Source organism: Tachypleus tridentatus, chromosome 7, assembly GCF_004210375.1.
Source record: "Tachypleus tridentatus isolate NWPU-2018 chromosome 7, ASM421037v1, whole genome shotgun sequence".
In the NCBI taxonomy this organism is placed as follows: Eukaryota; Metazoa; Arthropoda; class Merostomata; order Xiphosura; family Limulidae; genus Tachypleus; species Tachypleus tridentatus.
The window spans coordinates 96,448,829-96,476,526 of NC_134831.1; the positions used below are offsets into that span (position 1 = coordinate 96,448,829).

Genomic DNA, 27,698 nt, shown 5'->3' on the forward strand with positions numbered 1-27,698 from the left:
GACCAAATATTTCAGTAAATAAACCAAAGTTAGACCAAATATTTCAGTAAATAAACCCTAGTTAGACCAAATATTTCAGTAAATAAACCAAAGTTAGACCAAATATTTCAGTAAATAAACCTTAGTTAAACCAAATATTTCAGTAAATAAACCCAAGTTAGACCAAATATTTCAGTAAATAAACCCTAGTTAGACAAATATTTCAGTAAATAAATACAAGTTAAACCAAATATTTCAGTAAATAAACCAAAGTTAGACCAAATATTTCAGTAAATAAACCAAAAATAGACCAAATATTTCAGTAAATAAACCAAAGTTAGACCAAATATTTCAGTAAATAAACCTTAGTTAAACCAAATATTTCAGTAAATAAACCCTAGTTAGACCAAATATCAATAAACTCAACCACATCAATTACAAATTTTTAAAAATTAAAAAAAGAAGATATGATAAATAATTTAACTACGTTGTTAAGTGTACCAACCAAACTTTGATTGCATATAATCACCAGAACTGAATTACACAAAATGTTGAGACCAAATAAATACTCATAAAATAAACCACGATTCACTGTTGATCCTTACAATATTACAAAAAACACAAAATGACCAGAATTACACAAAATTTAGTGTGACAAAAGAGTGATAAAAACTTTCCACAATTCAACAAATAGATCAGAAATATACTGATAAACTTGCCACTGTTCAAATATATTAGTTTGCTTAGACAGTAGAAGATAAATTAATGAGTAAGGTATGCTTTCTGACAAGCATGATTTCACAGTCTGTTACCTTTCTTAAGTGAAGAAGAAAATGGTCTTGAATACTTTGTAAAGTTACATACAACAATCAAGCCTACAATCATTGAGAAAAACTATTAATAAAACCACAATAATAGTTAAAAAGTAGCTTATGATTGCAAATACATCAAATCTACACCTCAAACTGATAATAAAGTAAGATCTATAGAAGACAAAATTAAAATAATTAATGTTACATTGTACATTCACACTGCAAAAATTAAAATGACATCATGAACATGATTCAAAACAACACAAAACAGGAATGAACTACCATGACAAAAACACTGATAACCAAATGCTTTTTAAATTATACAACAAATGCACCACTGAAATATTATGAAATAAAATAGATCTGGCATTATTTAACATTTTGAGAACATTTGAAAAACAAATAAAAGGAAAACTAAATACGTGATATAAATATCTTTCTTCTATAATCTTTCACTTTCACTAAACATTCCTCATTGGAAGAACCAAAGGAAGAATATTACAGTAAGAAAGAAAATACTATAAAAATGTCCATTAGAAGTTAGGGTAATCAACCACAAAAAGGGCCACTAGATGTCAGGGTAACCAAAAACAAAAATGTCCTAACTACTGCTGAGTTTCACAACATTTATCCCACGAAAGCATCAACAAAGTAAAACAATTTAGAAGTGCAAGAAGGCCTAAACTGAATGATGCATCTCACAACTCATTACTTTGAAAGCTTTACTAAACAAATTTTTATTATAAAGAAACACATCTTTAAAATAGCCTTGGGTTCATAATGAAACACATCTTTAGAACAGCTTTGAGCTCATATTAAAACACGCCTTTAAAACAGCTTTGGCTTAATAATAAAACACGGCTTTAAAACAGCTTTGGCTTAATAATAAAACACATCTTTAGAATAGCTTTGGCTTTATAATGAATCATCTTCAGTGTAGTTTTTCATTTCATTTAATATTAACATTAAATGGAAGCCAACAGGTTTATTAAACTTTACATTTTATCCATTAGACATTTTTAATTCAACAGTCAACTCGTGCAGACTGTATCTAAAGTAGGCTGTTCTAGTCTCTAACAATATCACAGAAAGCTAGGACTAACGTCATACTTGGCAAAGCCTGTTTATGATGTTAGCTTATGATAATCACCACTAAAAGTGGATAACTAGTAACCAACACAATTCATAATTCAAAATTAGTCATTTTTTTAATATGGATATGACTGAAGGAAACAGAAATAAATAAAACCTTGAATATCTGTAAACAATCTTTTAAAGAAGTAATATTCTGCTGTCATGACACATGAACCACAACCTCAACTTACACTAGTACTCCATGACAGGTGCTCTCTAGTGCGAGTTATCAGAAGTACAAGCCCAATAATATAGAACTCCATTTTTAAATAATTACATTCTTACAAACTTTAACAGTGACAGACCTAGTAATAAACCAACTTCAGTATTAGTGAGCAAGCTTAGGAAGTGACCAGCACATAACTTAATGACGTAGTGAATATGGGATGGACCTCGGTGTCACCCAATCACTTTTTATAAGTGGGTACATACTCAAACTTTTTAATAAATTTTCATTATGAACTAATGGCTATGTTACATGAAAATACGAACTGTTTAACTCAACATAAACATAATGAAACACTGAGAAATACAGAACAAAACATTTTCAATTATAAAAACCAACCGAGATACTGCTTGTTGATAGACTGTTCCAAATATTACGTTCCTGGAAATACTAAACTCCAGATATGCTTTCCTAGAACTACACTAAAGTAAAGAGTAACTCACTGCTTGCAGTTTTCAAATTATTAACACTGTGCAAGTAATACTTAATGAAAACTGCACTGAAGATAATAATAGAATGTGAACTTATTATTTTATCTTCAAACTAAAAGAAGAACTACATATTTTAAGCAAGCTTAACAGGACCAAACACTTTTTGGTATTAAAGAGCTGAAAGAAGAAATTCACTGTTTGCTAAATAGTCAAGCACAATAATAAGAACTTTTAGATGTTTCAAACTTCCAAGAAATTTCTACTTGGCCCCAGGAACTTCAACAACTACCTGTAAGAAATACAAACAGGGATCATTGAAATCTATATGGACAGTACGCTACAATAGTACCGAGTTTGGTAATAATGAAAAATAGAATCAAACATTAGTATTCCTGCTGTCATAAACAGCAAGTTTTTTTAAAGCAATGTACACAGGGGATAAATTTAAAATAACATATTATTTTAAGGAAATAAAGAATATATTATAACGATACACAGAACACTCTCTCTTATACTTGTCTGTTTACACCACTTCAATTTAATTGGAGCTATACAAGTATGTCTGATGCAATATTTGTAGAACAGAAGAAACGTAGCAGATTTCATTGACTTGTTTAGAAATATATTTTAAGATAATTTCAAATATAATTAAGTACAATCACATCCAGAAACAAGAATTCAAACAAATACTTCACACACAAATGGGATTCACTTGAACCCACATAGTTACAAGTAACTTCACAACTCTCCAGTTCAACAGCAGATCATTTCAAGTAACATTTGTGGATTCAAATGAACCTCAACAATACATAAAGAATTTCTCCGAAAATCTCTCTCATTTTGCTCAACTACTAAAGGTGTGTTTAGAGACAAGGTTTCCGATGTTAAAATCCTTTGATGTCACAAGTCTACCATCTGATAAGGATGTGTAAGCAAACCAAAATGATAACTTAAACAATCTCTTCACACTGATAGCACAAAGGCTACTTAAACTTTTGAGATAAATTACAATCCATTTCTAAACTTTCTTTACTTAAAGAAAACGTTAAACATTTATAATTTAAATTTTTGTTTTGGTAGAATTAAAAGTTCCAAATTTTAAAACCAATTTATGAATGTTTGAAACAATATTCACTGCTTTAACTTATAAATGTAAAATATCTAAGAGTTTACTTCTCAATATGCATGAAAGCAAATAACCAGACAAACAAATAAAAGACACCAAAATACACTGCTTGTACCTTTAATGCTTCAATAACAGTACCAAACCCGCATATTATATTAAAAAAATTACTTACATTTTCGAAGTCACATTTTAACATATTATTTGAATGTTTGCACAAAATAAAAGCTGGAAAAATTCATAGGTTTTGCTTTTCATATGTTTTGAAACCTTAAGTTGTGTTCCATAAGAAAAATACAGATTATAAAATATCAATCCAGACAATTATCATGTTGACATGAGATGCTCAATGTTTCATATGTAATGTTTCTTCAACCCCTGTATCAACTGAATACCATATATGATAAGTTCCTGCTTCATAAATAATTGTACTCAGTAAGTATAATATTTCTGGGGACTGGTATGGTATTTCTAACTTAATTTTAATATTTCACCAAGAAATTGTAATTAAAATGCTAAACTTTAGAAACAATAATAAATTATTGATAATTTGACACTATTTTTGTTTTATAAGCAGCAGCATATTTTCAAAGTAAAATAATATGAAAATAACAAATACTTTCAAATATACTTTTAAAATGCATAATACAATCATAAACTAGGTTTACTTCCACAACCCCAATAGGTCATACAGAGCTTGTTGTTTGTTATTTTTATCCTTGTTTTGATAAATTTTACACAAAGCTATTCAAAGATTAGCATTAGCTGTTCCTAATTTTGGAGTGATGGACTAGAAATAAAACAGCTAGTCAATGTTATCCACTGACAAAGTAGTGAGATGCTCTTCTCCAGTTAAAATTTGGAGGAACTGTCATATTATAACACACCCACAGTTGAAAATACAAGCACATTTGGCAACAAAACTTTTACCCATTAACCACAAATTGCTAACCAAGCATTGTAATAACCACACTGTGCCACATCACATTAATATGATGAAAGAACTTGGAAAATACCTTCTGGAGATCCACATCAGTCAGGGCATGTATATTAGGCCTAACCTGACTCATCAGAGCACCATAGGCAGGCTGATCTCCTTCTCCAATCAGAACAATATCATCTGTTTTACCCAGTGGCGCAGATACTTCGGCTGCAATCTAAAGTGGTAAAGATCAAAGTATACTCAGTTTGTCTGATACATATGTTAAAGAAAAGGTTAATCTGAGATATTTTTGACAAAGTATTTAGTAATCTGTGTCTAAAAACAGAAACAATAAACGTTTCACTACAGTATCAAAAGCCATCAGATAAACCACTTAAACTAAATTAACTCAACACTATCTTTTATTTATGGGTTTTAAAATTACCTCAAAAAGCCACTCGTTAAACATTTCCTCATCCAAGATAAATATGGACAGAGAATACTGACAAACCTTTGGAAGAACCTCTAGGACTCGACTCAGAACAGCAGCGTTACCAAACAGTTTATATGCTGATGCTCTCATCTTCATTCTATCAGCTTCTGCTTTTCCTATTCTTTCAATAGCATAAGCTTCTGCAGCTCCAACCACCTTGATGCTTTCTGCTTCTGCACGAGCAGCTTCAACCGTTTGCACGCTGCAGAAAGGACATATTAGTAGTTACATTTTCAACCTGTTAGTGTCACTGACACATTGGTTTAAGTTGAACAGTAAATCATGTTTCATTTTATGAAAAAATGAAATTTTACCAAATACAAATATCACAAAAATAACAGTAATTTGACGGCCATTTATGAAACCTCAATATATGGAATAGAAATAAAATTATGGGCCGAACTTGACAAAAATAAAAATATTATTCAACTTGTTTGTTGTCTTGAAATGACATTAGTTACCTTTAATTTAATACAAAGAAAAAGTGTGTTTATTATTGTTTCTGTAAAGCTTATGTTATAAACATAATCAAAATCTAACTAAGACAGAATATATGGTCATCATTTCTTTAAGTTTTTAACGAAAAAAAATGTTACTTTGACAAATAAATATTTATTTGACTACCTACCCTTTAACAAAGGTATGGCCATAAATCGAAAAGCACTAGTTTAACATCCAAGCTCCATTAAATTTTATACATAGCTAGCAGTTAAATATTGCTGATTGTTAAAACCTGACAAAAATAATTAAATATTATCTCCCTTTCACCCTAACCTCTGTGTACATCTTTACCACAGAGGTTGTTTCTCAACAAAGGTTAGCTACACAAGTATAAAAATACACGTCCTTTTCAGGACTTTGACAACTGTTTCTTAATAAAGGTTAGCTATACAAATATAAAAATACATGCCCTTTTCAGGACTTTGGCAACTGTTCTTAAATTTTTCTTAGCCTTTTCTCAAAACTGGTAAAATCTAAAACTAATCAGTAAACTCAAATTTGAGGTAAAACAAATCTATGAGTGTTGCCCCATATGAATCCACACAATGATCACTGATGTTTAAATATAATTTAATGTGACGAACAACATTTATACCGTCCACACCGTGAAACTGTAACAAACAAGAAGCAACAAGTTTAGCAACATTGCCAAAGTTCATAGAAGTAAACACACACACATATTTGATTTACAGGCCTATAAAAAACAACTGTACGCAAATGCCATATCGTTACTGGTACGAACATGAAATTACAGCTTAACAGACATACTAATTCACCATGGGACCATGGCAAGATAGAAACAATGAATTAAGACCTATACTAAATATTTTATACATTCTGACTCTTACATTATCAAAATCAAGACAGTTTTTGAAAGTTTCCAATAGATGAACAAATCAATACCTCGTTCGACCAGCAGGTACATGGGAAGCCCCTAAATTCCAAAGCCTCCAGTATCTATTGTAAGAAATCCCACATGGTTGTGACCATGCTAACCTCAGAGTGAATCTATTTATAGGTATTCTTAATCAAGTATTCTTACATGCTTGGTTGACATTGATGGTATAATTATAATGTAACAAAACTGAAACATATAACATGTATGAAGGCAATAGAACAAAACAATCATATATACAAATGCATGCATTATCTTAAGGGTAAATATCAATTTTCATATATTCAAGTACTGTGCACGAGAGAATTAATTGTCTATGGGGATGAACATGTGTGTGATTGGGTTTCCGGATCATTCCCCGATCCGGATCAAACCGGATTGGTTTAGAAGAGCATAAAACTCAGATTTATGATCAGAATGTGTTTCTTACACATTAACCACTATCATAAATACTTTCCTATGACTGGCCAAGAGCACACCATAGTATCAAACATTCAAACTGTTCCATTCAAAGGCCAGTTAACAATTGTGTCAGTGTTATCCAATTGTTTTGGCCATTGCTATGCATGCATACACATGCAGCAGCACAAACTTGCAAATGACCATTTTCTGCTGCATATTAAGAACAGACTGTTATATTCGACTATAATTAAAAAGTTAAACACAGACCTGTAAAATGAATTCAGACATACTTTATGGCTCAATATTTCCCAACAACCTTAGGAACCAGATGATGACCACTCTCTCTTCTTTATGCAACAAAGTATCCATTGCCTTTATAACTAACTATTCAATAACTATTTGTTATCAAATCATCTCAATCTTTACGCTCAATTAATAATATATGATTTGCCCCCTAGTGGCATAGCAGTATGTCTGCAGACTCACATCGCTAAAAACCGAATTTCAATACCCGTGGTGGGCACAGCACAGATAGCCCACTGTGTAGCTTTGTGCTTAATTCTAAACAAGCAAATAAATAAATGATTTATAAAAAACTGGGGTGTGCAATAAATTAATAAAAACCAATCAGCCACTGGATGATATTAACAACCATTTTTACCTTAATGCTTAACTAGGACTCAAAAGTAGCTAAAAACAAAGATTATAATTTAAAGTTAAAATGACATTAAACTTCTGTGAAATTGATAGTTGATCTTACCCTTTATGCAAAGTTCACAGTCTAAGAAATATGCTCAGAAAGTATGGTTAAATTCCTTTGAAAACTATACCATCAATAATTATACAACATAGTCACATGAAATAAAATCACCATTGTCCCAAGCAAAGTAATAGCATCAAAATGTTGTAAGAAACTACACACAAACCTATTATATTTACTAAAAGACATTTTAGTGTGATAATGTGAATCTCTGTTAAAAGCTGCAGAGTCTGTATAGCAGGATGGACTCCAAATTCACATGGAAATCAACATCACCTTCTCATTAAACTACCTACACATCATGTATGGACAATGTTATTTAAGCAAAGACTTCTGGAACAAGATAAATTTGCAACTACAAAATATTTAACTGACAGACTTACAAGGTATCTCAATACGTATATTACAGGCTTAATAAAATGTTATATGGCATACTATTATTAGTACCACAAAAACTTAACAGTAATATAATGTAATTAAATTTATCATGTACAAACCATCTTGTAAAAGCTTTCTAATTACCTGTTTACTACATTCTTAGAAACTTATCAATTATATACCAACTGTTTATCTTTAAAAACCAACTATACATCGACCATCTTGTATAAACCTCCAAATTATCTGCCTGCTTTTTCTCAGAAACCTATCAATTATGTAACAAGAATTTTCCCCAACAAAACTGATAACCATCTACCAATCATCTCATCAAACTCTTATAAACCGTTTACTAGTCAAACTCTTATAAACCGTTTACTAGTCAAACTCTTATAAACCGTTTACTAGTCAAACTCTTATAAACCGTTTACTAGTCAAACCCTTATAAACCGTTTACTAGTCAAACTCTTATAAACCGTTTACTAGTCAAACTCTTATAAACCGTTTACAAGTCAAACTCTTATAAACCGTTTACAAGTCAAACTCTTATAAACTGTTTACTAGTCAAACTCTTATAAACTGTTTACTAGTCAAACTCTTATAAACCGTTTACTAGTCAAACCCTTATAAACCGTTTACTAGTCAAACCCTTATAAACCATTTACTAGTCAAACCCTTATAAACCGTTTACTAGTCAAACTCTTATAAACCGTTTACAAGTCAAATTCTTATAAACCGTTTACTAGTCAAACTCTTATAAACCGTTTACAAGTCAAACTCTTATAAACCGTTTACTAGTCATATTCTTTATAAACATTCCAACCACGTTCTAATTATTTTCCTTAAAAAAATTCCCATCATATACTGACCGTTTTCCTTCAGCCAATTTTTCTACATTATAGGCTTCTGCCTCTGCTGTCAACCTCACTGTAGCTGTAAGCTCTTTATCTTTTCTGACTATTTCTTTCTCTTCAACGTCAATCTGCTTTCGTCTCTCGACAACTTCAATCTCTATTTCCTCGTTCCTAATCTTTTGTTTCATCCTGGCTGCCTGAAGCTCGTAAGCCAACTGTGCTTCAGCTTTCTATGAGAAAAGCACAAGTTTCGAAGTTTTTGACAACAATAAAAATTCATAAGAAACATAATGCAACCAAATTTAAATTTGCAATTTTCTATAGTACAAAAATAGCATTTTGCTAAAGACAAAAAAAAAATTCAAATTACATTTTTGTTTGTCTGATTCTTTGGAGTTAAGCAAAAAAACTAAACAATGGGCTATTTTCTTGCTGTGCCCACCATGGGTATTGAAAACTGGTTTTTTAATACTGTAAGCCCTCAGACAATATTGTACTACGTGGAGATTGGTTGGGGGAGGTCAAATTACAAAAGTACATAAATCGGAGGGTATTCAAATTAGTCAAAATTTAAATGTTAAGAAAATACTCAAACACTTAAGTGGATAATTTGTTTTTAAACATACTTTACTTAAATACATTAAGGGTAAACAAAATATTAGAATTAGAGTAGTGCCTTTGATGGATAATACAGTCTGATAATTAAGAGATAGCTGAGTATGAACTTGTGCTTTGTATTCAGTTTTACTAATGAAGATTTAGGTAATGTTCATTATTTTGAACAGTAGGTAGATGGAAACAAGATCAAAGAAGATAATTACATTTAATTAACAGCTTGTTAAGAAAACAACTGGTTGTCATACAAAGCCAGGGAAAGGTTCCTGATGCCGTTTTCTCTTAATAAAAGTAGAATTAGATGTGTTTGTTAAAGGAATTAATAGCTTTGATGAATCTCCGTTTTTGTATTTAATGATAAGAACAGGAAGTGAAAATGTAAATTTTGCTAAAGTAGAGGTGATCTTTATCTAAGATTCATTTCTCTAACAGGGCAGTTTGCATTTGGATTGGGTGCATGTTGTGAATGCAATAAATTTATGGAAGTTAAAGAGAAAGCTTGATCAATACTTGTATTATAAGGATTTGATGTTTTACACTTTTTATTTTATTGTCTAATTTAAAGAATAGAATAATCTAGATGGATCACAAGATCTCCTCTTGTCCTTAAATTATATGTTACAAGTAAAGGTATTCAGGACTAGTTTATGTTAATCTATCAATTTATATTATTTTATGGACTTTAAAAAGGTTAATTATTTCACACTCTTTGTATCACTCAGAGCCAAAGCACCAAGTTACTTATACTGCCCTCTATGAAAAGTAATTGTTGAGCATTTCTATATTTTTATTAATGTTTCATCATATTGAAATGTAAATAATTACTAATGGCTTAGTGTAGAATATCCTGCTTTCAAAGTAAAATTTACATCAACATTAATCATGTCTGTTCTTCCATCATTTTAAAAGTAAATGTTGAAACTTGCCAGTGTATACAACTTTTCACACAGAAGGCAGACAGACACCACAGTTCACAATATTTATAAGATGTCACCGGTGGCTGATGCGAGATGTTTATTCGTTTTCTTTTTGTGGATAGCCACAAGGGAGCTATCTATCTTATAAATATTGTGAACTGTGGTGTATGTCTGCCTTCTGTGTGAAAAGTTGTATAATCTAATCATCTCTAATTGATAAGTTAGAGGAAAGGACAGCTACTCCAGACCATCAACTCTTCGATTACTCCCATCAGACCAAAGAGTTGGATTTGGACTTCACTTTTACAGTGCACTCATAGCCCCAAAGTGTGGTTTGGTTTTAGTGGTGATAAGTAACCACACTTCAACTCCAAAGTTCAGAATGATAACCACTGAACCATGCTCACTCAACACAGATGAATGCAATGACTTGGTCCTTAAACCCTACGAGAATATGGTGTGCTACCACAGTCAAGTTCACCTTATCATAGAAACAACAGTTCATTTCCTTTTGAAAACAGAAAACTATTTTGTGATAACAGACATACATTTGTTGGGCTTTAAAAATACGGTACTTAAGTCATATGTGTGAGCAAACTACAATACTTTAAATACGATTTTATACAACATCAAACAAAACATACAGGACAACTATAAACGTTCTATGTGGGACAAAGACTCCAAAATGTTCCGAAAACTTGTACTTACTTTCGTATTAACCTCTGCATCAAACTTGCTTTTCTGCAGCTGGAAAAGACGACTTGAATTTTCAATCTTTGTATTAGCTGAATATTTTGCATCCATGGCCAACTTTTCACACTCTGCTTCCTGTAAATACAAACAGCTATACTGACAGTTCATTCACAACTGATTTACATGCTAAATTACAGATATACATATCAATTAACACTTAGAAACAATTAACAGAATCTTTATGTCAAACAAACAGTTTTAGGCAGGGGTTAGATTGGAACTACCTAGAATTATATATTTTGCCTCTTGAGGATTCACTCCATCAGCAATCCTGTTCTTATGATTGGAAGAAGTGCTACTCACAGGGTGTATGTCTTCTGTCGTTTCATGGTATGGTCCATGCTGCTACAAAGTATATGTCCTCTGTCATAACACACTGTGATCCACACTGCTATGAAGTGTACATTCTCTGTCAACCACAGAGTACATATTGGAGTTTATGATGTAAGGAAAGATGGATCTGTTGAACTTATTGTATATGTCCTCTGTCATAACACACTGTGATGGATCTGTTGAGCTTATTGTATATGTCCTCTGTCATAACACACTGTGATGGATCTGTTCAACTTATTGTATATGTCCTCTGTCATAAGACACTGTGATGGATCTGTTGAGCTTATTGTATATGTCCTCTGTCATAACATACTGTGACGGATCTGTTCAGCTTATTGTATATGTCCTCTGTCATAACACACTGTGATGGATCTGTTCAGCTTATTGTATATGTCCTCTGTCATAACACACTGTGATGGACCTGTTGAGCTTATTGTATATGCATAGCACTGCATGAAAGTAGAGAAGAAGGGTGGGAAGTACCTATCTGAAATACATTTTCAGTATAACAAAATTATAACTTTTGATATGGTACGTCCCTCCTCTCAGAAAATTAGCTAGAATCCCCCACTGAGAAGGGGAAAAGACCAGCATCAGGGAAAAACAAAAGTACTCTCTAAAAGCATCTGAAAAATAACCCTGAAAATGAAAGATTCAGATCTGAAGATCAGAAAAGGGGAGCTGCACCACTTATAAGCCAGGTATACTCCTGACCCTTTTGTGGAATGTGCAAGATATGAGGGTAGAGAATGGAATAGGCTATGAGAGGAAAGCGATCCTAACTTGAGAAAGATACTGTAACTCAATATCACAATGAGAAGTTTGGGTAATGCACACCTGTGTGTAAAGATGCTAGAACATGGGAAAACCATACTCAGTAAGTCAGCTGCATACAAAACCTTCTCGTGGGATACCAATATCCATGCAAAAGTAGGATACAGGCTCCCGTTGAAAGAATGTACTACCTTCTGACATCTCACTCCATTGTATTGGTTGTTTCAAATAGAAAGATATTGCATCATCTACATCCACAAGGCATTCAACAATATAAAACTAACCTTTAGTCTTCCCTCTCTTAAGTGTATTTTAGTGAATTAGCACTTTGTAACATAAAGACACATTTCAATTATTATACCTTATATACGTAAAAAGATTATTACTATTTTGAAATAAATTATTAAACTTATTTTTCTAAAAATACAGAACAGTATATAAAGAAATAAAGCAAACAATTATTTCTTCAAGCTATGATCTTCAAACTTGGTTGCTGCACTACATATGTTGTTAAGCTTTTAAATTTTCACACGTGGAAGATATCAAACAACAATTTGTTTTAGGTTTTTATGTACGCAGTTGAATAACCAAAAAATCATAAATAATTATACTGATACCATAGAATTACACTATAACTTATTAAGCTTAGTAACTATGATGTATTTAGGTTTACAAAATATAAAACTTCGAGCAAACTAAAGACACATCCTACCTTCTTGAAGTTTTGTTTTGTAAGAACATGGTATCCTTTTCACAGATTAAAATCATTGAAAAATCTATTACGGGACATTTTAACCTATCAATTGGTTATTCACATGCAATATATAGTGAAATAAGTATATATAAGGGACTGTTTCCTAAAATAGAAAGAGGTCTATAAAGTTACTGTGTTCGATTCAGTACATAAGTCATATCTAATCAAAATAAAAAGATACAAGGTTCTTATTTTATTTCTAGCTTGTTAGTATTAGTAATTTGAGTTCCTTATTTGTACAAAACTATTGCCTTAATATTTTGACATCAGAAACATCTTATTTTAAACAGTGCTGCATTCAGTATACTATGTGACTCACTAAAACCTATATTAAAGGTGTGTTCTTTTAATATTTACTTTTACATTAAGAAATTAACTCATACATAATATTAAATTTGAATTATAATCTACAATTTGATTACAAACTTAGTGACATAAGTTCATAAAATAATGGTTCAATAAAATTTTGAATGCAAGTCAACAAATGCAATGACATGACCTTTGATCCCTGACCCATAGCAAAAGGGTTAATGGGATGGGTGAGTAGACAAAGATTCTTTTGTGATCAACCCTGGCTGGAGGTATTGACTACCAGAGCCTGTAAATGAGTTATAGATGACTAAAACAGAGGTAATTTGGTGTTGAGACCCATAGTAAAGACATCTATATGGTGAACACCACACTGAAGGCAAAAATAACCAAAAACAAAAGGATCTAATTAATACCCACTCCGTTGGATATATCCAGTCAGAATCCAAAAGATAATTCACAACCAGCTTGAAAGCACTGATAAATGACAAGCAATAAGGCAAATGTGATCTGCATGGGCCCAGAATAAGAGATATAATATCTGAAAAACAGAGATCTCTGGACCAGGGTCTCCATGGTGTGTGTTATGTGCTACCATATGATTGTCCTAATGAACCATCACCAGACAATGTCGGGTGAAAAGGAAGTGATGCAATGTCTGACATATGGCTAACAGTTCATGAACATTGATATTCAAACCACTTTTTGAAGCTTCATTGTGATTACCCCATACCCCCAGCCCTGTAGATCTGGACATGGGGGAGAGAATGAGGCACAGCCATTGACATAAGGGCCTTGTCCAGCCATCAAAGAAGATCAGCTCTCAGGGAAGAAGAAAAAGAAATGGGAGTGGAAAGAAGATACCAAGCAAGGTTCCATTCTTCATGAAGTGCTCACTGAAGAAATTGCATGTGAGCATGACCAAGATGGACTAGAGATTTCACTGAAGACCACATTCCAAATAACAATATAACCTTGGAAGCAGTAATTGACAAAGGGCATGGTGAATCAAACATTCCACTGAAGTTGTAAAGGAGAAGGCTGGGTTTGACTGATATGAATGTCAAACAAGACCACCAAATGGATAAGATATTGAGTGAATCTGAGCAAGGACTTCTCCAGTTTGATCAACCACCTCATCTAAGCTGCCAAAAAAAAAAAAAAAAAAGAGTTACTGAGTATGGTTGACTAATTCCTGTTGAGAATGAATAAGAAGAAGCTAGTCATTCATGTAATAATGAAATTGAAGCCCCAGAGCAAGCAAATTCTGGGCAAAAGCCCTGACTACTTGACAAAACCCATAAGGAAACAAGTCCAAAGGAGAGGGTCCAAAATTGATAAGCCACCCCTAGATGGTCAAACAAAATATGAGGACAAGACTGACGTTATACAAGTAAATGTAGGCAAGCATTGAAGACATCCATTATTGTCATCCACAACCCTGAAGAAAACATCTATGCCAAGGTGAGAATAGACTGTATGGTGAACTTGAGTAGTGATAGGAAGCAGCTGAGACAGAATAAATTGATTACCAATTGCCAATTCTTGGTTTTCTCAATGAAAAGTCAGGAACAAAAACATCCATAAGCAACCATTCCAAAGGCCTGTTAGAAAAATGCAACTGTCTTAGCTGAAGACAACTCCTACCCTCCCACAATTTATATATGTGTTCGATAATCCTACTATTCTCCCTTTTAAGTATGACAAACAAAAATATAATGCATCAATACATTATAGATCCAGTGATGCCAAGAAAACCCACTTGTAGAGAAATATATATGCAAAAATGGCTCGTTTGGGTTGAGAAAATATTTGTGAACCTGACAATGACCAAATAAGGTCAAAACATCGTTCGCTCTTCTACGTAAAATATTTTCTCAACCCAAACGAGCCGTTTTTGCATACACGTTATAGATCCCCTTTATAGTCTTAAACACCCCAATCAGATCCTTCTTAAGTCATCATTTTTCAAGAGAAAAGAATTAGGTCTTATAGGCCTAAGTGAGTGCTTGAATGAGCAAAGAATATCACCTTGAAGAGGATGTCTTAAAAATATATATATTGTATATGTATATATTTTATATGGAAATGGGATTAAAAATTATCACATGCATCAAATAAAATATTCTGGTTAAGAGTTTAATAATTTGGCTTTCTTCCAATTTTGTTCTGCTAAACTAAAAGCTGTTTTTTTAAACTAACCTAGTGATAAAAAAATGCAAGTGGAATTTCTGAAATAAAAAAAATTCCAGTTTCACAATAAAAACATTGTAGGAAAGCTTTGCAATCACATTGGGTTATCTACTGTGTCCACCATGGGGAACTGAGCTCTAGATTTTAGTTTTGGCCCCCAATTCTGATCAGTTGATGATTGTAATTATAATGAAGTTAATCATAATTTTGATTAATCAAATTGCTGAAATAATAATAAAAACACTAATTTAGATTAATTAATCAGGTTACATGAAACTAATTGATGAAATTATTATTGATAGGTGACTGATTACATTGATTAAATTACTCATCTCTAACCAAATAGAAAAATAAAATCTACAAAACATTCATCCTCACCTTCAAATTATTTCAAGCTTTTGCTCAATACAATAACACAAACCACACAACAGATGTGTCATATTAACATTTCTAAGTGTCTTAAAGTTAGTAAACAAACTACATTTAAAAAATTATGAAAGATTTTGTTCTTATTTTTTGCTGAACAACAAATTTAAAAACAAATGTCTGTTTTTATTACTCTTCTTTGTACCTTTTTCAGTTTAAGAATTTCCAAAAAAATGTTTTACCATCTAAAACTTTTATATTGATGTTGGTAGATTCATATTTGATATAAATCAGTAATTATTAGTCTAGTTTCCAATTTAAATACTTCACTTAATAGCATATATGAAAAAAAGATTTATTTCAAAACTAAATATTAATATTCAGAATCACAAGGAAAAAAATTCTAGAAAATTCATATTTTAACCATCAGAACTCACTTCCTAGTTCATTTAGTAATCATATCTGATATAATTCTTTACAAATCAGACAGTAAACACTGGAAAAAATAAATATTATATTAAAAATCAATATTTTGAACACTTAAATTACAAGAAAATGATGCTTATCCAATTTTTACTTCTAAACGTAACAGGATTTTCAGACCGGGGTTCAACATCCAGGATACTTGGGACAATGAAATAATTTTGATCAAAGAATTTTTTCCCCCTTTCATAATTTCAAATGTATTATATTCTTAAACTTAGTTTTTGCTTATTTAGGACAATTTACATACATATATCACTACAAATGACAATTTTTATAGGTTTTAAGTTACGTTTAGGCTATCTGCTTTGACATTCAACCTTTCAAGAAATACATCCACTAATCTAACCTTACACTAATGCCAGCATCTCTTTCAGCCTGTGCTACTCCAATATTCGCATCTCGTTTTACGTCAGCAGTTCGAGCTCGGCCCAAAGACGCGAGATATTCAACATTGTCAATCACATCTTTAATGGTAAAGCTGAGAATCTCTATTCCCATCCGACCAACATCAGGTGACGCTACTTCTCGAACCAAGGATGCAAACTGGTCTCTGTCCTTGACTATCTCTTCTACAGTTAATGTTCCTTCAAGGATAATGGTGAGAAGAAGGTAATTAAAAGCAACTTTAAAAATAAAGACAACTGGTTGTGAAGAGAAATTTATGACCTATTTTCACAGAAGCTATTAAGACACAAACACAAGGTTTGTCAATAGAAGTAAATTAAAAAAAAAAAAACCTTCTACAGTCAGAATAGTCCAACAAAAAAGTGCTTGAAATTTAGTACAAGTGTTTAACAAAAATATAGGTGTAAATGTGTATATCATCTTATAACAATCCAAAGTTTACTTATTTTACTCATTAGGGTTAGCGAGTTTAATTTCATAAAATAAAAGTATAAAACAGAATTTTCATACAAAATTGGTGAAGAGTTAAATATTGTGAAAACTCAGATGGAATTTTAAAGACTAGACTTCAACTATCACAAACTGTAAACGTTTTCAAGAAGGTTACAAACCACAAACTGATACTGTTTTGTAAGATATTTTATGGAACTGTTTCTTTAAACATTCAATGTTTTAAGACAATGAAAAGATTACTTCCTTAATAATCTACAAAAGTTCAGTTACACAACATTTTTGTTGTCCATCTTCTTCCTAGGTTTGGTTTGTTCTGAATCTCATGCAAAGCTACATGAGGGCTATCTGCGCTAGCCTTCCCTAATTTAGCAGCGTAAGACTAGAGGGAAGGCAACTAGTCATCACTACCAAGTCCATGGCTACTCTTTTACCAACAAACAGTGGAACTGACCATCACATTATAAAGCCCCCATAGCTGAAAGGGCAAGCATGTTTGGTGTGACAGGGTTTCAAACCCACGACCCTCAGATTACAAGTCAAGTGCCTTAACCATCTGTCCATGCCAGGCCTTTATCATTTGTAGCTCTCCTTGATATAAATATCACATTTTAAAAAGTATCTAAGAGAATGCACTAAAGCAAATGTTTATGGTCACAGAACAACAGCATGTTTTCAGTTACCTATGTAGAAATTGAACTTGACATAGAATGTTGGCTTATCCCAAAATATTCTAAACATTATACATTCTGATCCATTAAAAATTACATAAGAACTTCAGATCTATTAGTGTTAGGAAGACACAAACAACGCCTGAAATGATAAAAAAAGAAAAAACAGTTTGGTGGTAAAAATTAACACAACAAAAATCAGGTTTGTTTAAAACAAATAAAACTATTTAACATTCCAGTTCATTTTTACAAAGATTCAATACAAATTATTATTCCGAGTATAGTTCCTGTTATAATTGTTTTTTTAATTTTCTTATAAGTTGTTTTTAACCTCCAGCAAGTTTGTTTTTTACATATCATCACTCTGATCTGTAAGTACATTTCAAAAGTATTACATAATGTTTAATATCACACAGAAGTATTACGTAATGTTTAATATCACACAGAAGTATTACGTAATGTTTAATATCACACAGAAGTATTACGTAATGTTTAATATCACACAGAAGTATTACGTAATGTTTAATATCACACAGAAATATTACATAATGTTTAATATCACACAGAAGTATTACATAATGTTTAATATCACACAGAAGTATTACATAATGTTTAATATCACACAGAAGTATTACATAATGTTTAATATCACACAGAAGAAACTAAAGAACACAGGTGTAATTTAGTTTTATATTTCATATTGATTTTTATGAAAAAACATACCAGAATTTGGACTATACAACAGGTGTTTAATTTGGTATTACATTTCACACTGACTTCAGTTCAGTTACTCATTTGGTCAATTAATAATTTATCAATAAATATTTATGGTCTTTTTTTATTCAATTATTCATACATTTAACAGTTTTACTCAATATAGTAACGTACTGATAACCATAAAAGACAAACCTAAGATAGCACGTAAATGTCCCTCTAGAGTTTGTTCTATGACATTCTTAATTTGATCCGTTCTTTTACCCAAGAACTGCTCGGCTGCTATGTCGAGAAATGCCTCGTCTTTTAATACTTTACATTGAGCAATGCCAGTGACATTAAGAGAAACCCCCTGAGCAGTTTCTACTCCTTGACAGGAAGGATGAACAGTCATGACTTCCAAACTTAACCTGGATAATATATAACAGCAAGCCATACAAACATGTGCCAAACATACCACCTCTATAATAAAGAATTAAAACTTTGATGTAACTTTTCAAAATAACACGTACACTGTAAATAATTTCTACAGAAGTTTTTTTGTATATAAACATGAGATAAACATGAACAAGACTGTTATATTTATAAATCATGAGATCCAAATTTTAAAAAATAATAATTATTCTAATCTATGTCCTGTTCTAATTAGGTTTTGCTACAACATTGAATGAATATCTATCAACTCTCTTTTAAAACCTTAAAAGTGACAAAAAATATTTAAGAATCACATGCAGCTACAGTAATGAAATCTGAACATATCAAAGAGTATTTAAATCAGTGAAATGATACGAGAAGTATGGTTGATGTTACAATCAAAGGACTAACATTAGATTCTGGTGAAGACTACATGGTTTAAACTACAGGTGTGGCAATAGGGTACAAGTATTTTACCTTGAAGCTATCGACAATTGTATCGACAATCTACAATTGTATCGACACATCACTTGATATGATTTACCTAAAAACAAGGACAGAAAACATGAATTCACCATACATGAACTAATGATTTCTGTGTGGATAGGTTTGACAGTGTAAAACCAAAACAATTAGCAACTGTTGATTATACGATCACCTATGTATAGTTATTAGTTGTTGTTTTCAAATTATATACTGAATTCTCAATACACGTGGAAAAAATTGTGATAATTAAACACAAGAATAACAAGAAAGAAAACTACAAACATACAGATATTTTTCTTTGTCAAAGATTTCTCTGAGAACATACAGAGGATGCATAAAGTACATAACATCATGAAAATATTCTGATGCCACAACAGAACATGATTCAGTCAGAGCACAAAGTACCCATTAAACAACGTCTTGTTTCTAGTATCCTCTGTGAATGTGGATTGTAACAGATTGAAGATAAAACAAGACTAAAATTTAGAATTGAAGAGGGTAACAGCCACATGAAATTCTGTAATACTGATACATCTGCTGTAGTCCATCTTTTCAGAGACGTCCATACACCAAAATGGAATAACACTAAAATGATAGGACCAGACCTCATATTAGAAATCAAATGATAAAAGACATATATTGCATCAATCTAACTAATAACACACCCAGTTAACCTAGCATAGAAGTAGGCAAAATATGGATATTTTTCTTGTAGCCATCAAAATAAAAGAAATGTGAGTCCTGGTTGTAAGACATCCCATATAACTATTAAATGAAGAGTAACTAGCTTTTAAAAGTTCGACTACAATGGACTGAATGGCATCTCTTACATGATTATCAAGTTTTTTGTTAAACCATTACTATTGCAATCCAGAGCTGTAACTAATCTTTTTTTGCAAGCTCTTTTCTTCGTGGCCTGTGTACGTTACTTGTCCAATCAGTCTGTGGTGATTCCATATAGTGTACTGAACATTAGGTCTGCCTAACCTTTTCACAGCACACATCCATTCAAAACAAATTTGTTACTTGTGGTCACTATACAGTCAAACCTATCCACATGGAAATCATTAGTGGACATATGATGAATTCATATTTCCTGTCCTTGTCTTTACTGCGTAGAGTCACAAAATAAAAACTTTTGGTAAAACCTATAAAAACTACTGGACTTCACATTTTACTTAATAATTGTTTGTTTTACCTCTGTACGTCACTAACCAGCCACCAGGCCCAGGCATACCCTCCAACAACCTTCTTCTTTCTTGAAGAGTTTGACCATCCTCCTATAGAAGAAAATATTGATCAAATCTTACTATAATTCTGTTTATTAAAGAAAATGAGAAGTGTAGCTTATCAAAAGATACATTAATCATATTCTGAGATGCACACAGGTTAACATAAAACAGACATCTGAAAACCATACAGATTTATTAACTTTAAACATCACAGTCTATACATTCTTTCAGTGGTAACTCACAATTCTCCAATGACACATCTGCACTTCAAGGCCTTTAAATAAATAATGTAGCAGGCTTTTTGTCCCATCACAGAAGTTTTGTTATTTAACACCAGATTTTCAAAGTTCACCATAAGAAAGAAAACTACACGTAATCACTTAGAAAAGGAGTGATTCTCACTGATGTGAACGATAAACTATATCTGTCTATCGTACTATACTGACATCATGCCCCCTTGGGTACATTCAACACTTATAGATTACTTACAGCTATTGGTGTTATCTTGATAGAATTTCAAAACTTTAGACTAAATTTTAAAAAAAGTCATTGTTTGATAAAAATAAATCTGTATTATGTATAAATCACCAACTATAATTTTGAATGTCCTTAAAGATATTGTTAATCTAAATGACCACACAGCAATTAAAAGCAAAATATTAATTAGAAGTTTAAAGAAATATGAAAAATATCCCTTTTAATCATTGTGTTGAATTTAATGAACAAATTAAAATGTATCTCCAATTTAACATGATTTTTATCACAAATGTTAATCATTCACTTCATAGAAAATATACCAACACTATTACTTTCATTTCCATAACAATGAACCCTCTGAACAAACTATTAACATATAACAATAAATGGATACCCTATTTCATACTATTAACACATGGGAGTGCAAAAATATGTATCTATGAAAACAAGCATCCTTCAAAATATTTTTCAGATTTTTAACTATTAAAACAAATCCATGATCACAGCCCAAGCTTCTGGAAGATAAATCGTTCAAATTCCCAAAATATTTTGGAAAATTATAAACGCATTATAACATCACAACATATTGGAAAGATAACATAAAGTCATGAAGTCCAACTAGTTCATTGGTCAGTTATCCTGTACCCATTCTAAAAAAACAACTAAAAGCCTATTTTGTTTAATCCATTCTCTGGCCAACAATATATTTTGGAAATATTGGGCTAATGAGGTGGAGAAAAGTAGGTCTGAGGAATGACAAGAAGCTGATAAAGGCATTTAAAGTAAAATACCATAACTTACTTTGGTGCCCCTATAGTGTGCAGTCTACAAATATACCATCATCACTGTTTTAATAATTCACTAGAACATAATTTATTGTTAAATGATTTATATCTACCCTTTTTGTTTTGTTCAGTAAATAATAATAATTTAACAAGTTGTGTGTTCCAAAATAATACCTTATACTTACATTATAACTGTGCTGGTTTTGATTGTTGGAATTCATCGTATTCTATAAAGGTATTTTGTATAACTTTAAAAATGTTACTTATAATAAACACCAATTGTTAAAAAATTAGTTAAAAGGGTATTGATGAAAGGAAAAGTGTAGACAACACACTATAGTAGCAATAAATTAAATATATGACAGTACTTGACATTAAGACGTTAGGGTATATACATTCTGTAGGTAAGGTGTGCTCTGTGCTTTCATTATTGTAACCTTCAATAACAGTTTTTTATTTCACCATTTCATATATCTAGTTTTGTTACTTTATATCATTATACTTTAATCACAAAAGGTTTGCATTAGTAGCTCATTATATAAATTTAGAAATAGTCTGAATCTCCTAAGGTAGACAAACCTCATGACATATTATTGGGTATATGGATGAATATATCATTAAGGGTAAGGGGTACCAAATTGATGACACAATGCATTCTAATTGTTATAAATAAGAATCTACATAATGTAACTGTAATTAGCTATACTCGTTACCAGGTTGATCTAAGTTTCTAACTTGCTCTGATCACACGTTTATATCAATTTTTTACTGTTCTACGCATAAGTAGAGCAGAGTAATTATCAAAAGTACAGATGAAACAATTTCACAAAAATAAACTAGTGTTTTGGATTTTTTAATATTTTTAATTATTCTAACTTTTCAGTAATCAAATATCATCATTATGATTCTTTATTATTTTCAATTAATTCAAAGCCATTCACGTTAATCGTTGTGTCTCACTTCATGAAAATAATTAATCAATATAAGTTAGGGTTTCTAATTACTACTGTTTCTGGTTATTCAAACTATTAAAGTCACTGATATACTGCCATCATGTTTTCATGGTGTTAGACACAAAGTTACACAATGGACTTTCTGTATTCTTTTTATTGTACTGAAACCCAAGTTTCAACATTATAAATTGTTTGTTTCTTTAGGCATAACTCTGTTTTCAGTCAGTCAGTAAAACCACTAGTTGCCTAACTCTACACATAAAGTTACGAATGAAGATGTTATTTAGCTGAATAAAGTATTAAAATATTCATTAATATATGGCTTGTGAAAGTTTCAACAAATAAATTTCATTCTTTTTTGAGAGGTTCTATACGTCAAAATGTATTTAACCCAAGTTTTAATAATGTTGAAAAGTTACAGTTACAAGAATAGATTACAATAAGTTACTTCACAATATTCTGTACACTCATTACAATTATGACTTGTATATATCTTAACTTAAAAACTTAAGAAGCATTTACATACCAGAGACAAAGAGAACTTCGTTTGGTCCAACAGTGTGAATGTTGCCCATGACGTAACTAAAGAGTTAACGCATCTTTTCAGTTGGCTTTATCTATCAGACAGACAAAAATTATTGTATAAAAAACTTTTAACACCAAAAGTCCACTCAAGTCTGTGATCGTGAAATCTTTTTATAACAGCAAAGCGAAATAGGTTTCCACAGACAGATTTCAATGAGGTAGTTCTTCCTCCCCTCCTTCAAACATCACCATCACTGTAAATACAATCCTTAGTTCAGTGTGCATATGTATATATCACTGTAAATACAATCCTTAGTTCAGTGTGCAGATGTATATATCACTAAGTACAACCCTTAGTTCAGTGTGCAGATGTATATATCACTGTAAGTACAACCCTTAGTTCAGTGTGCAGATGTATATATCACTGTAAGTACAACCCTTAGTTCAGTGTGCAGATATATATAGCATGATGATACAACCCTTAGTTCAGTGTGCAGATGTATATATCACTGTAAGTACAACCCTTAGTACAGTGTGCAGATATATATAGCATGATACAACCCTTAGTACAGTGTGTAGATATACATATCACTGTAAATACAACCCTTAGTTCAGTGTGTAGATGTATATATCACTGTAAGTACAACCCTTAGTTCAGTGTGCAGATATATATAGCATGATACAACCCTCAGTTCAGTGTGCAGATATATATATCACTGTAAATACAATCCTTAGTTCAGTGTGCAGATGTATATATCACTAAGTACAACCCTTAGTTCAGTGTGCAGATATATATAGCATGATGATACAACCCTTAGTACAGTGTGTAGATATATATATATATCACTGTAAATACAACCCTTAGTTCAGTGTGCAGATATATATATCACTGTAAATACAACCCTTAGTTCAGTGTGTAGATATACATATCACTGTAAATACAATCCTTAGTTCAGTGTGCAGATATATATATCACTGTAAATACAACCCTTAGTTCAGTGTGTAGATATATATATATATATCACTGTAAATACAACCCTTAGTTCAGTGTGTAGATATACATATCACTGTAAATACAACTCTTAGTTCAGTGTGTAGATATATATATATATCACTGTAAATACAACCCTTAGTTCAGTGTGTATATATATATATCACTGTAAATACAATCCTTAGTTCAGTGTGTAGATATATATATATCACTGTAAATACAACCCTTAGTTCAGTGTGTAGATATATATATATATCAATGTAAATACAATCCTTAGTTCAGTGTGTAGATATATATATATCACTGTAAATACAACCCTTAGTTCAGTGTGCAGATATACATATCACTGTAAATACAATCCTTAGTTCAGTGTGTAGATATATATGCCATGATGATACAACAAATAACAATAAGAAAATGCAGAGCTGGCTATATATATGAAGGTAAAAAAAAATGTCTGATTACATAAAAATTAAATGGAACTTATCTATAAATAATATTATGTTCTGTGAAGATTAACAAAGACTTTATAAGATACAGAATTAATCAATGAGAAAAAACATAAATTTAATGTTTGGTCACAATTCTATTTTAAATATCTGTTTCAAAAGCTGTTTCCTAGATAAAAACCACAAGGCTCTGTTTCTTACCACCTAAAAATCTTCTCAAATTAATCACTGATTATATAGTACACAGAAAATATTTATGTTTGTTATAAAGACAGTGCATTTAGCTATATCTTAACATAGCATAATGTTTAAAGACAACAAGAGACCCACTGGTTTATTTTGACTGTTCCATCATCTCAGCCAAACTGAAACTATTAAATAAAATAAAGTCATTATAATTCATACATCAAGCTTCATTTAAACTAACTCAAATTTACTGCCTGTACAGCATCTGAAAACCAACTCCATAGGCCAATCACTCTATTTAAAAAATAAAATTGTCTTAGCTAAAACCAGTTTCTACCTGTGCCTAAATCTACATTTGTGTCCCATGGTTCTATAATTTGCCCTGTTCAATATGATGAATGTTGATACATGAACATTAATAATTCCTTTTGAAATCTTGAACATTCAATCAGACCCCCTCCAACTCTTCTTTTTCTAAGAGGAAACAATTTTAAGAATCTTAATCTCTCCTTATAAGACAACCCCTCCATCCCAGATACCATTCTGGTAACCCTCCTCCAAACCCTTTCCAACAGTTCAATGTCTTTCCTAAAGTAAGGAGCCCAAGACTGAACACAATATTCCTAATGTAGTCTCAGCCAGTAAGCTATAAGAGGAAATTGTAACCTCTTCAGACTTGTATTTAATATTTCTGTAGTTACAACCTAAAATCCTATTTGTCCTACTACTAGCAACAGCTTCAATGGCTTAAGTTTAGTTCTACTGGTCTTTTTAATAAATAAAAGTCATTAAACCTAAAACAGGTTCACCTGAACAACAATGTTCATTTCTGAATGGTGTTTGGCTCTTCAATAATATTCAAAACCCAAAAGTAATTCAATGATGTTTCAGACAGAGAGTACAATTTTCCAGCAGTACTCTAAAGTATTGCCATAGAAACAAACACAAACTTTCACAAGTAAAACAAAACAACAAATCTGAAGAGTCAAAAGGAAAGACTCTAACACTACCAGTAGATACAGGCTTATACAAACTTACCATTAATGTTATATTTCTCTGATCTAACAAATATTCTTCAAAATTTTTTTCATGTTAAAAAGTTTAAAACAAAACATGATCTGTCATTATAAGATGTAGATGTGTTGTTCTTTGAATTGTTCTGTTTACATGAAGATAGCTAAAAGATAATATTACTCGTCATATTCAAACTAGCATACATCTAAAGTCATTTCAATAAATGTTCATATTTTTTCATAATGTTTTTTAAAAAATATATTTTCACCAACTACAATTAAAAAAAATTTGAACCATCTAAACATATAACAGATATGTTAACACACTGTTTCTTGTGAACTTAAGTTCTTGTTTATAGACAATGTTCTACGTTCTGTGCCATGTTCTTCTTCAGCCTTCATTTCTACATAGAACCAACAATTTTCAATCCTAAAAAAAGAACTGTTATCTTTAATTTTTTCCACAAAAACACACAGGAAAGATTAAAACAAAACAATAAACCTCATTAAACACATTAGCTGGCATTCATCATGAAGATATAATACAAATTTAGACTTTGAAAAACGAGTTTCCTTATGGTGTTTCTGGTAAGTCAAATGGTGTCAAATTAAATGCATGGCACGACACTTTTTTAATAATTATTTTCTTGATACATTAAACTTACGAAACTTAGAAGGATAGATCATTCTGGTTAAGATATTTCTCAAATATGCTTTCCTACACCCATAAAGAGGTTTCAACATTACTTCATACTATTTAGGAATGTTATATTAATATTTGTGGTAAAATACCAACGACAGTTAGCTATATTAAAAGCTCCAGTAGAATCATTTACGTAATACTACTGGTTGTAAATTACTTGTACAACAAAAACACAAATATTCATGTGTAAACATTACATTAAATTATTATCCATCAGTATCATAACTCTACGTTAAAGATGAATTTATCTTAAGTTGTGTGTATTATATTTATAGCTACTTAATCATACAAATACAATCATAACAAAATAAAATTAGTATTATTACTAATATCTCATTAGTAAGGAACCACTACTATTAATATTATATGAATCTAGCAAGTGGGTGAGTTTAAACTTTAATGGTACGACGTTGAGCCAATATCATAAGGTAATTTTGGTATTTACCGCTTCCTTCTAGTCACAGATCTCCTTTTTTCACTTCTGATTTCATCTAAGACTTCAAATACGGCAAACTAAAATCTTAAACAACACCAGTTTTCTGCATATGTGGTACTACTAATAATAATATTTGAACATCCACAAATTTTTTTACTCTTCCGTCCGTCACTAAAATTAACACAAGTAATTGCAAAGATTTTAAACATACTCACCACTAGAGGGCCAAACAGCATTGAATATTTAAAAAGTGTGTGTGTGTTTATCTTATAGCAAAGCCACATCAGGCTATCTGCTTAGCCCACCGAGGGGAATCGAACCCCTTATTTAACGTTGTAAATCCGTAGACTTACCACTGTACTAGTGGGGTTGGCAATATAAAAAAAATAAAAAACATACTC

At 31.4% G+C, this 27,698-nt stretch overlaps 1 protein-coding gene across 2 annotated transcripts; it reads right to left on the reverse strand.

Moving 5' to 3' along the window:
* On the reverse strand, positions 1 to 27,481 carry LOC143256251 (flotillin-2-like). 2 transcript variants are annotated; one of them, XM_076513200.1, is made up of 10 exons: positions 27,307 to 27,481; positions 23,521 to 23,611; positions 20,746 to 20,827; positions 18,843 to 19,057; positions 16,759 to 16,991; positions 11,148 to 11,267; positions 8,923 to 9,137; positions 5,139 to 5,322; positions 4,722 to 4,862; positions 1 to 2,871 (listed from the first exon to the last, which is right to left on the reverse strand). In XM_076513200.1, exons 2-10 carry the CDS (start codon positions 23,567 to 23,569, stop codon positions 2,842 to 2,844), a joined length of 1,269 nt encoding a protein of 422 aa, XP_076369315.1. In that variant the 5' UTR covers positions 23,570 to 23,611; positions 27,307 to 27,481; the 3' UTR covers positions 1 to 2,841. The 2 variants fall into 2 exon arrangements, with proteins under 2 accessions (XP_076369315.1, XP_076369316.1); XM_076513201.1 differs by having other exon boundaries at positions 23,521 to 23,773.
* Between the last annotated feature and the right edge of the window lie 217 nt (positions 27,482 to 27,698).

Excerpts from the sequence above, each read along its gene's own strand:
- LOC143256251 (XM_076513200.1), bottom strand. The coding sequence starts at position 23,569 with ATGGGCAACATTCACACTGTTGGACCAAACGAAGTTCTCTTTGTCTCT. Across the intron at positions 16,992-18,842 it reads ACATTTACGTGCTATCTTAG|GAACATTAACTGTAGAAGAG; the intron begins GTTTGTCTTTTA and ends TTATCCTTGAAG. Across the intron at positions 5,323-8,922 it reads AAATTGGCTGAAGGAAAACG|CGTGCAAACGGTTGAAGCTG; the intron begins GTCAGTATATGA and ends TCCTTTCTGCAG.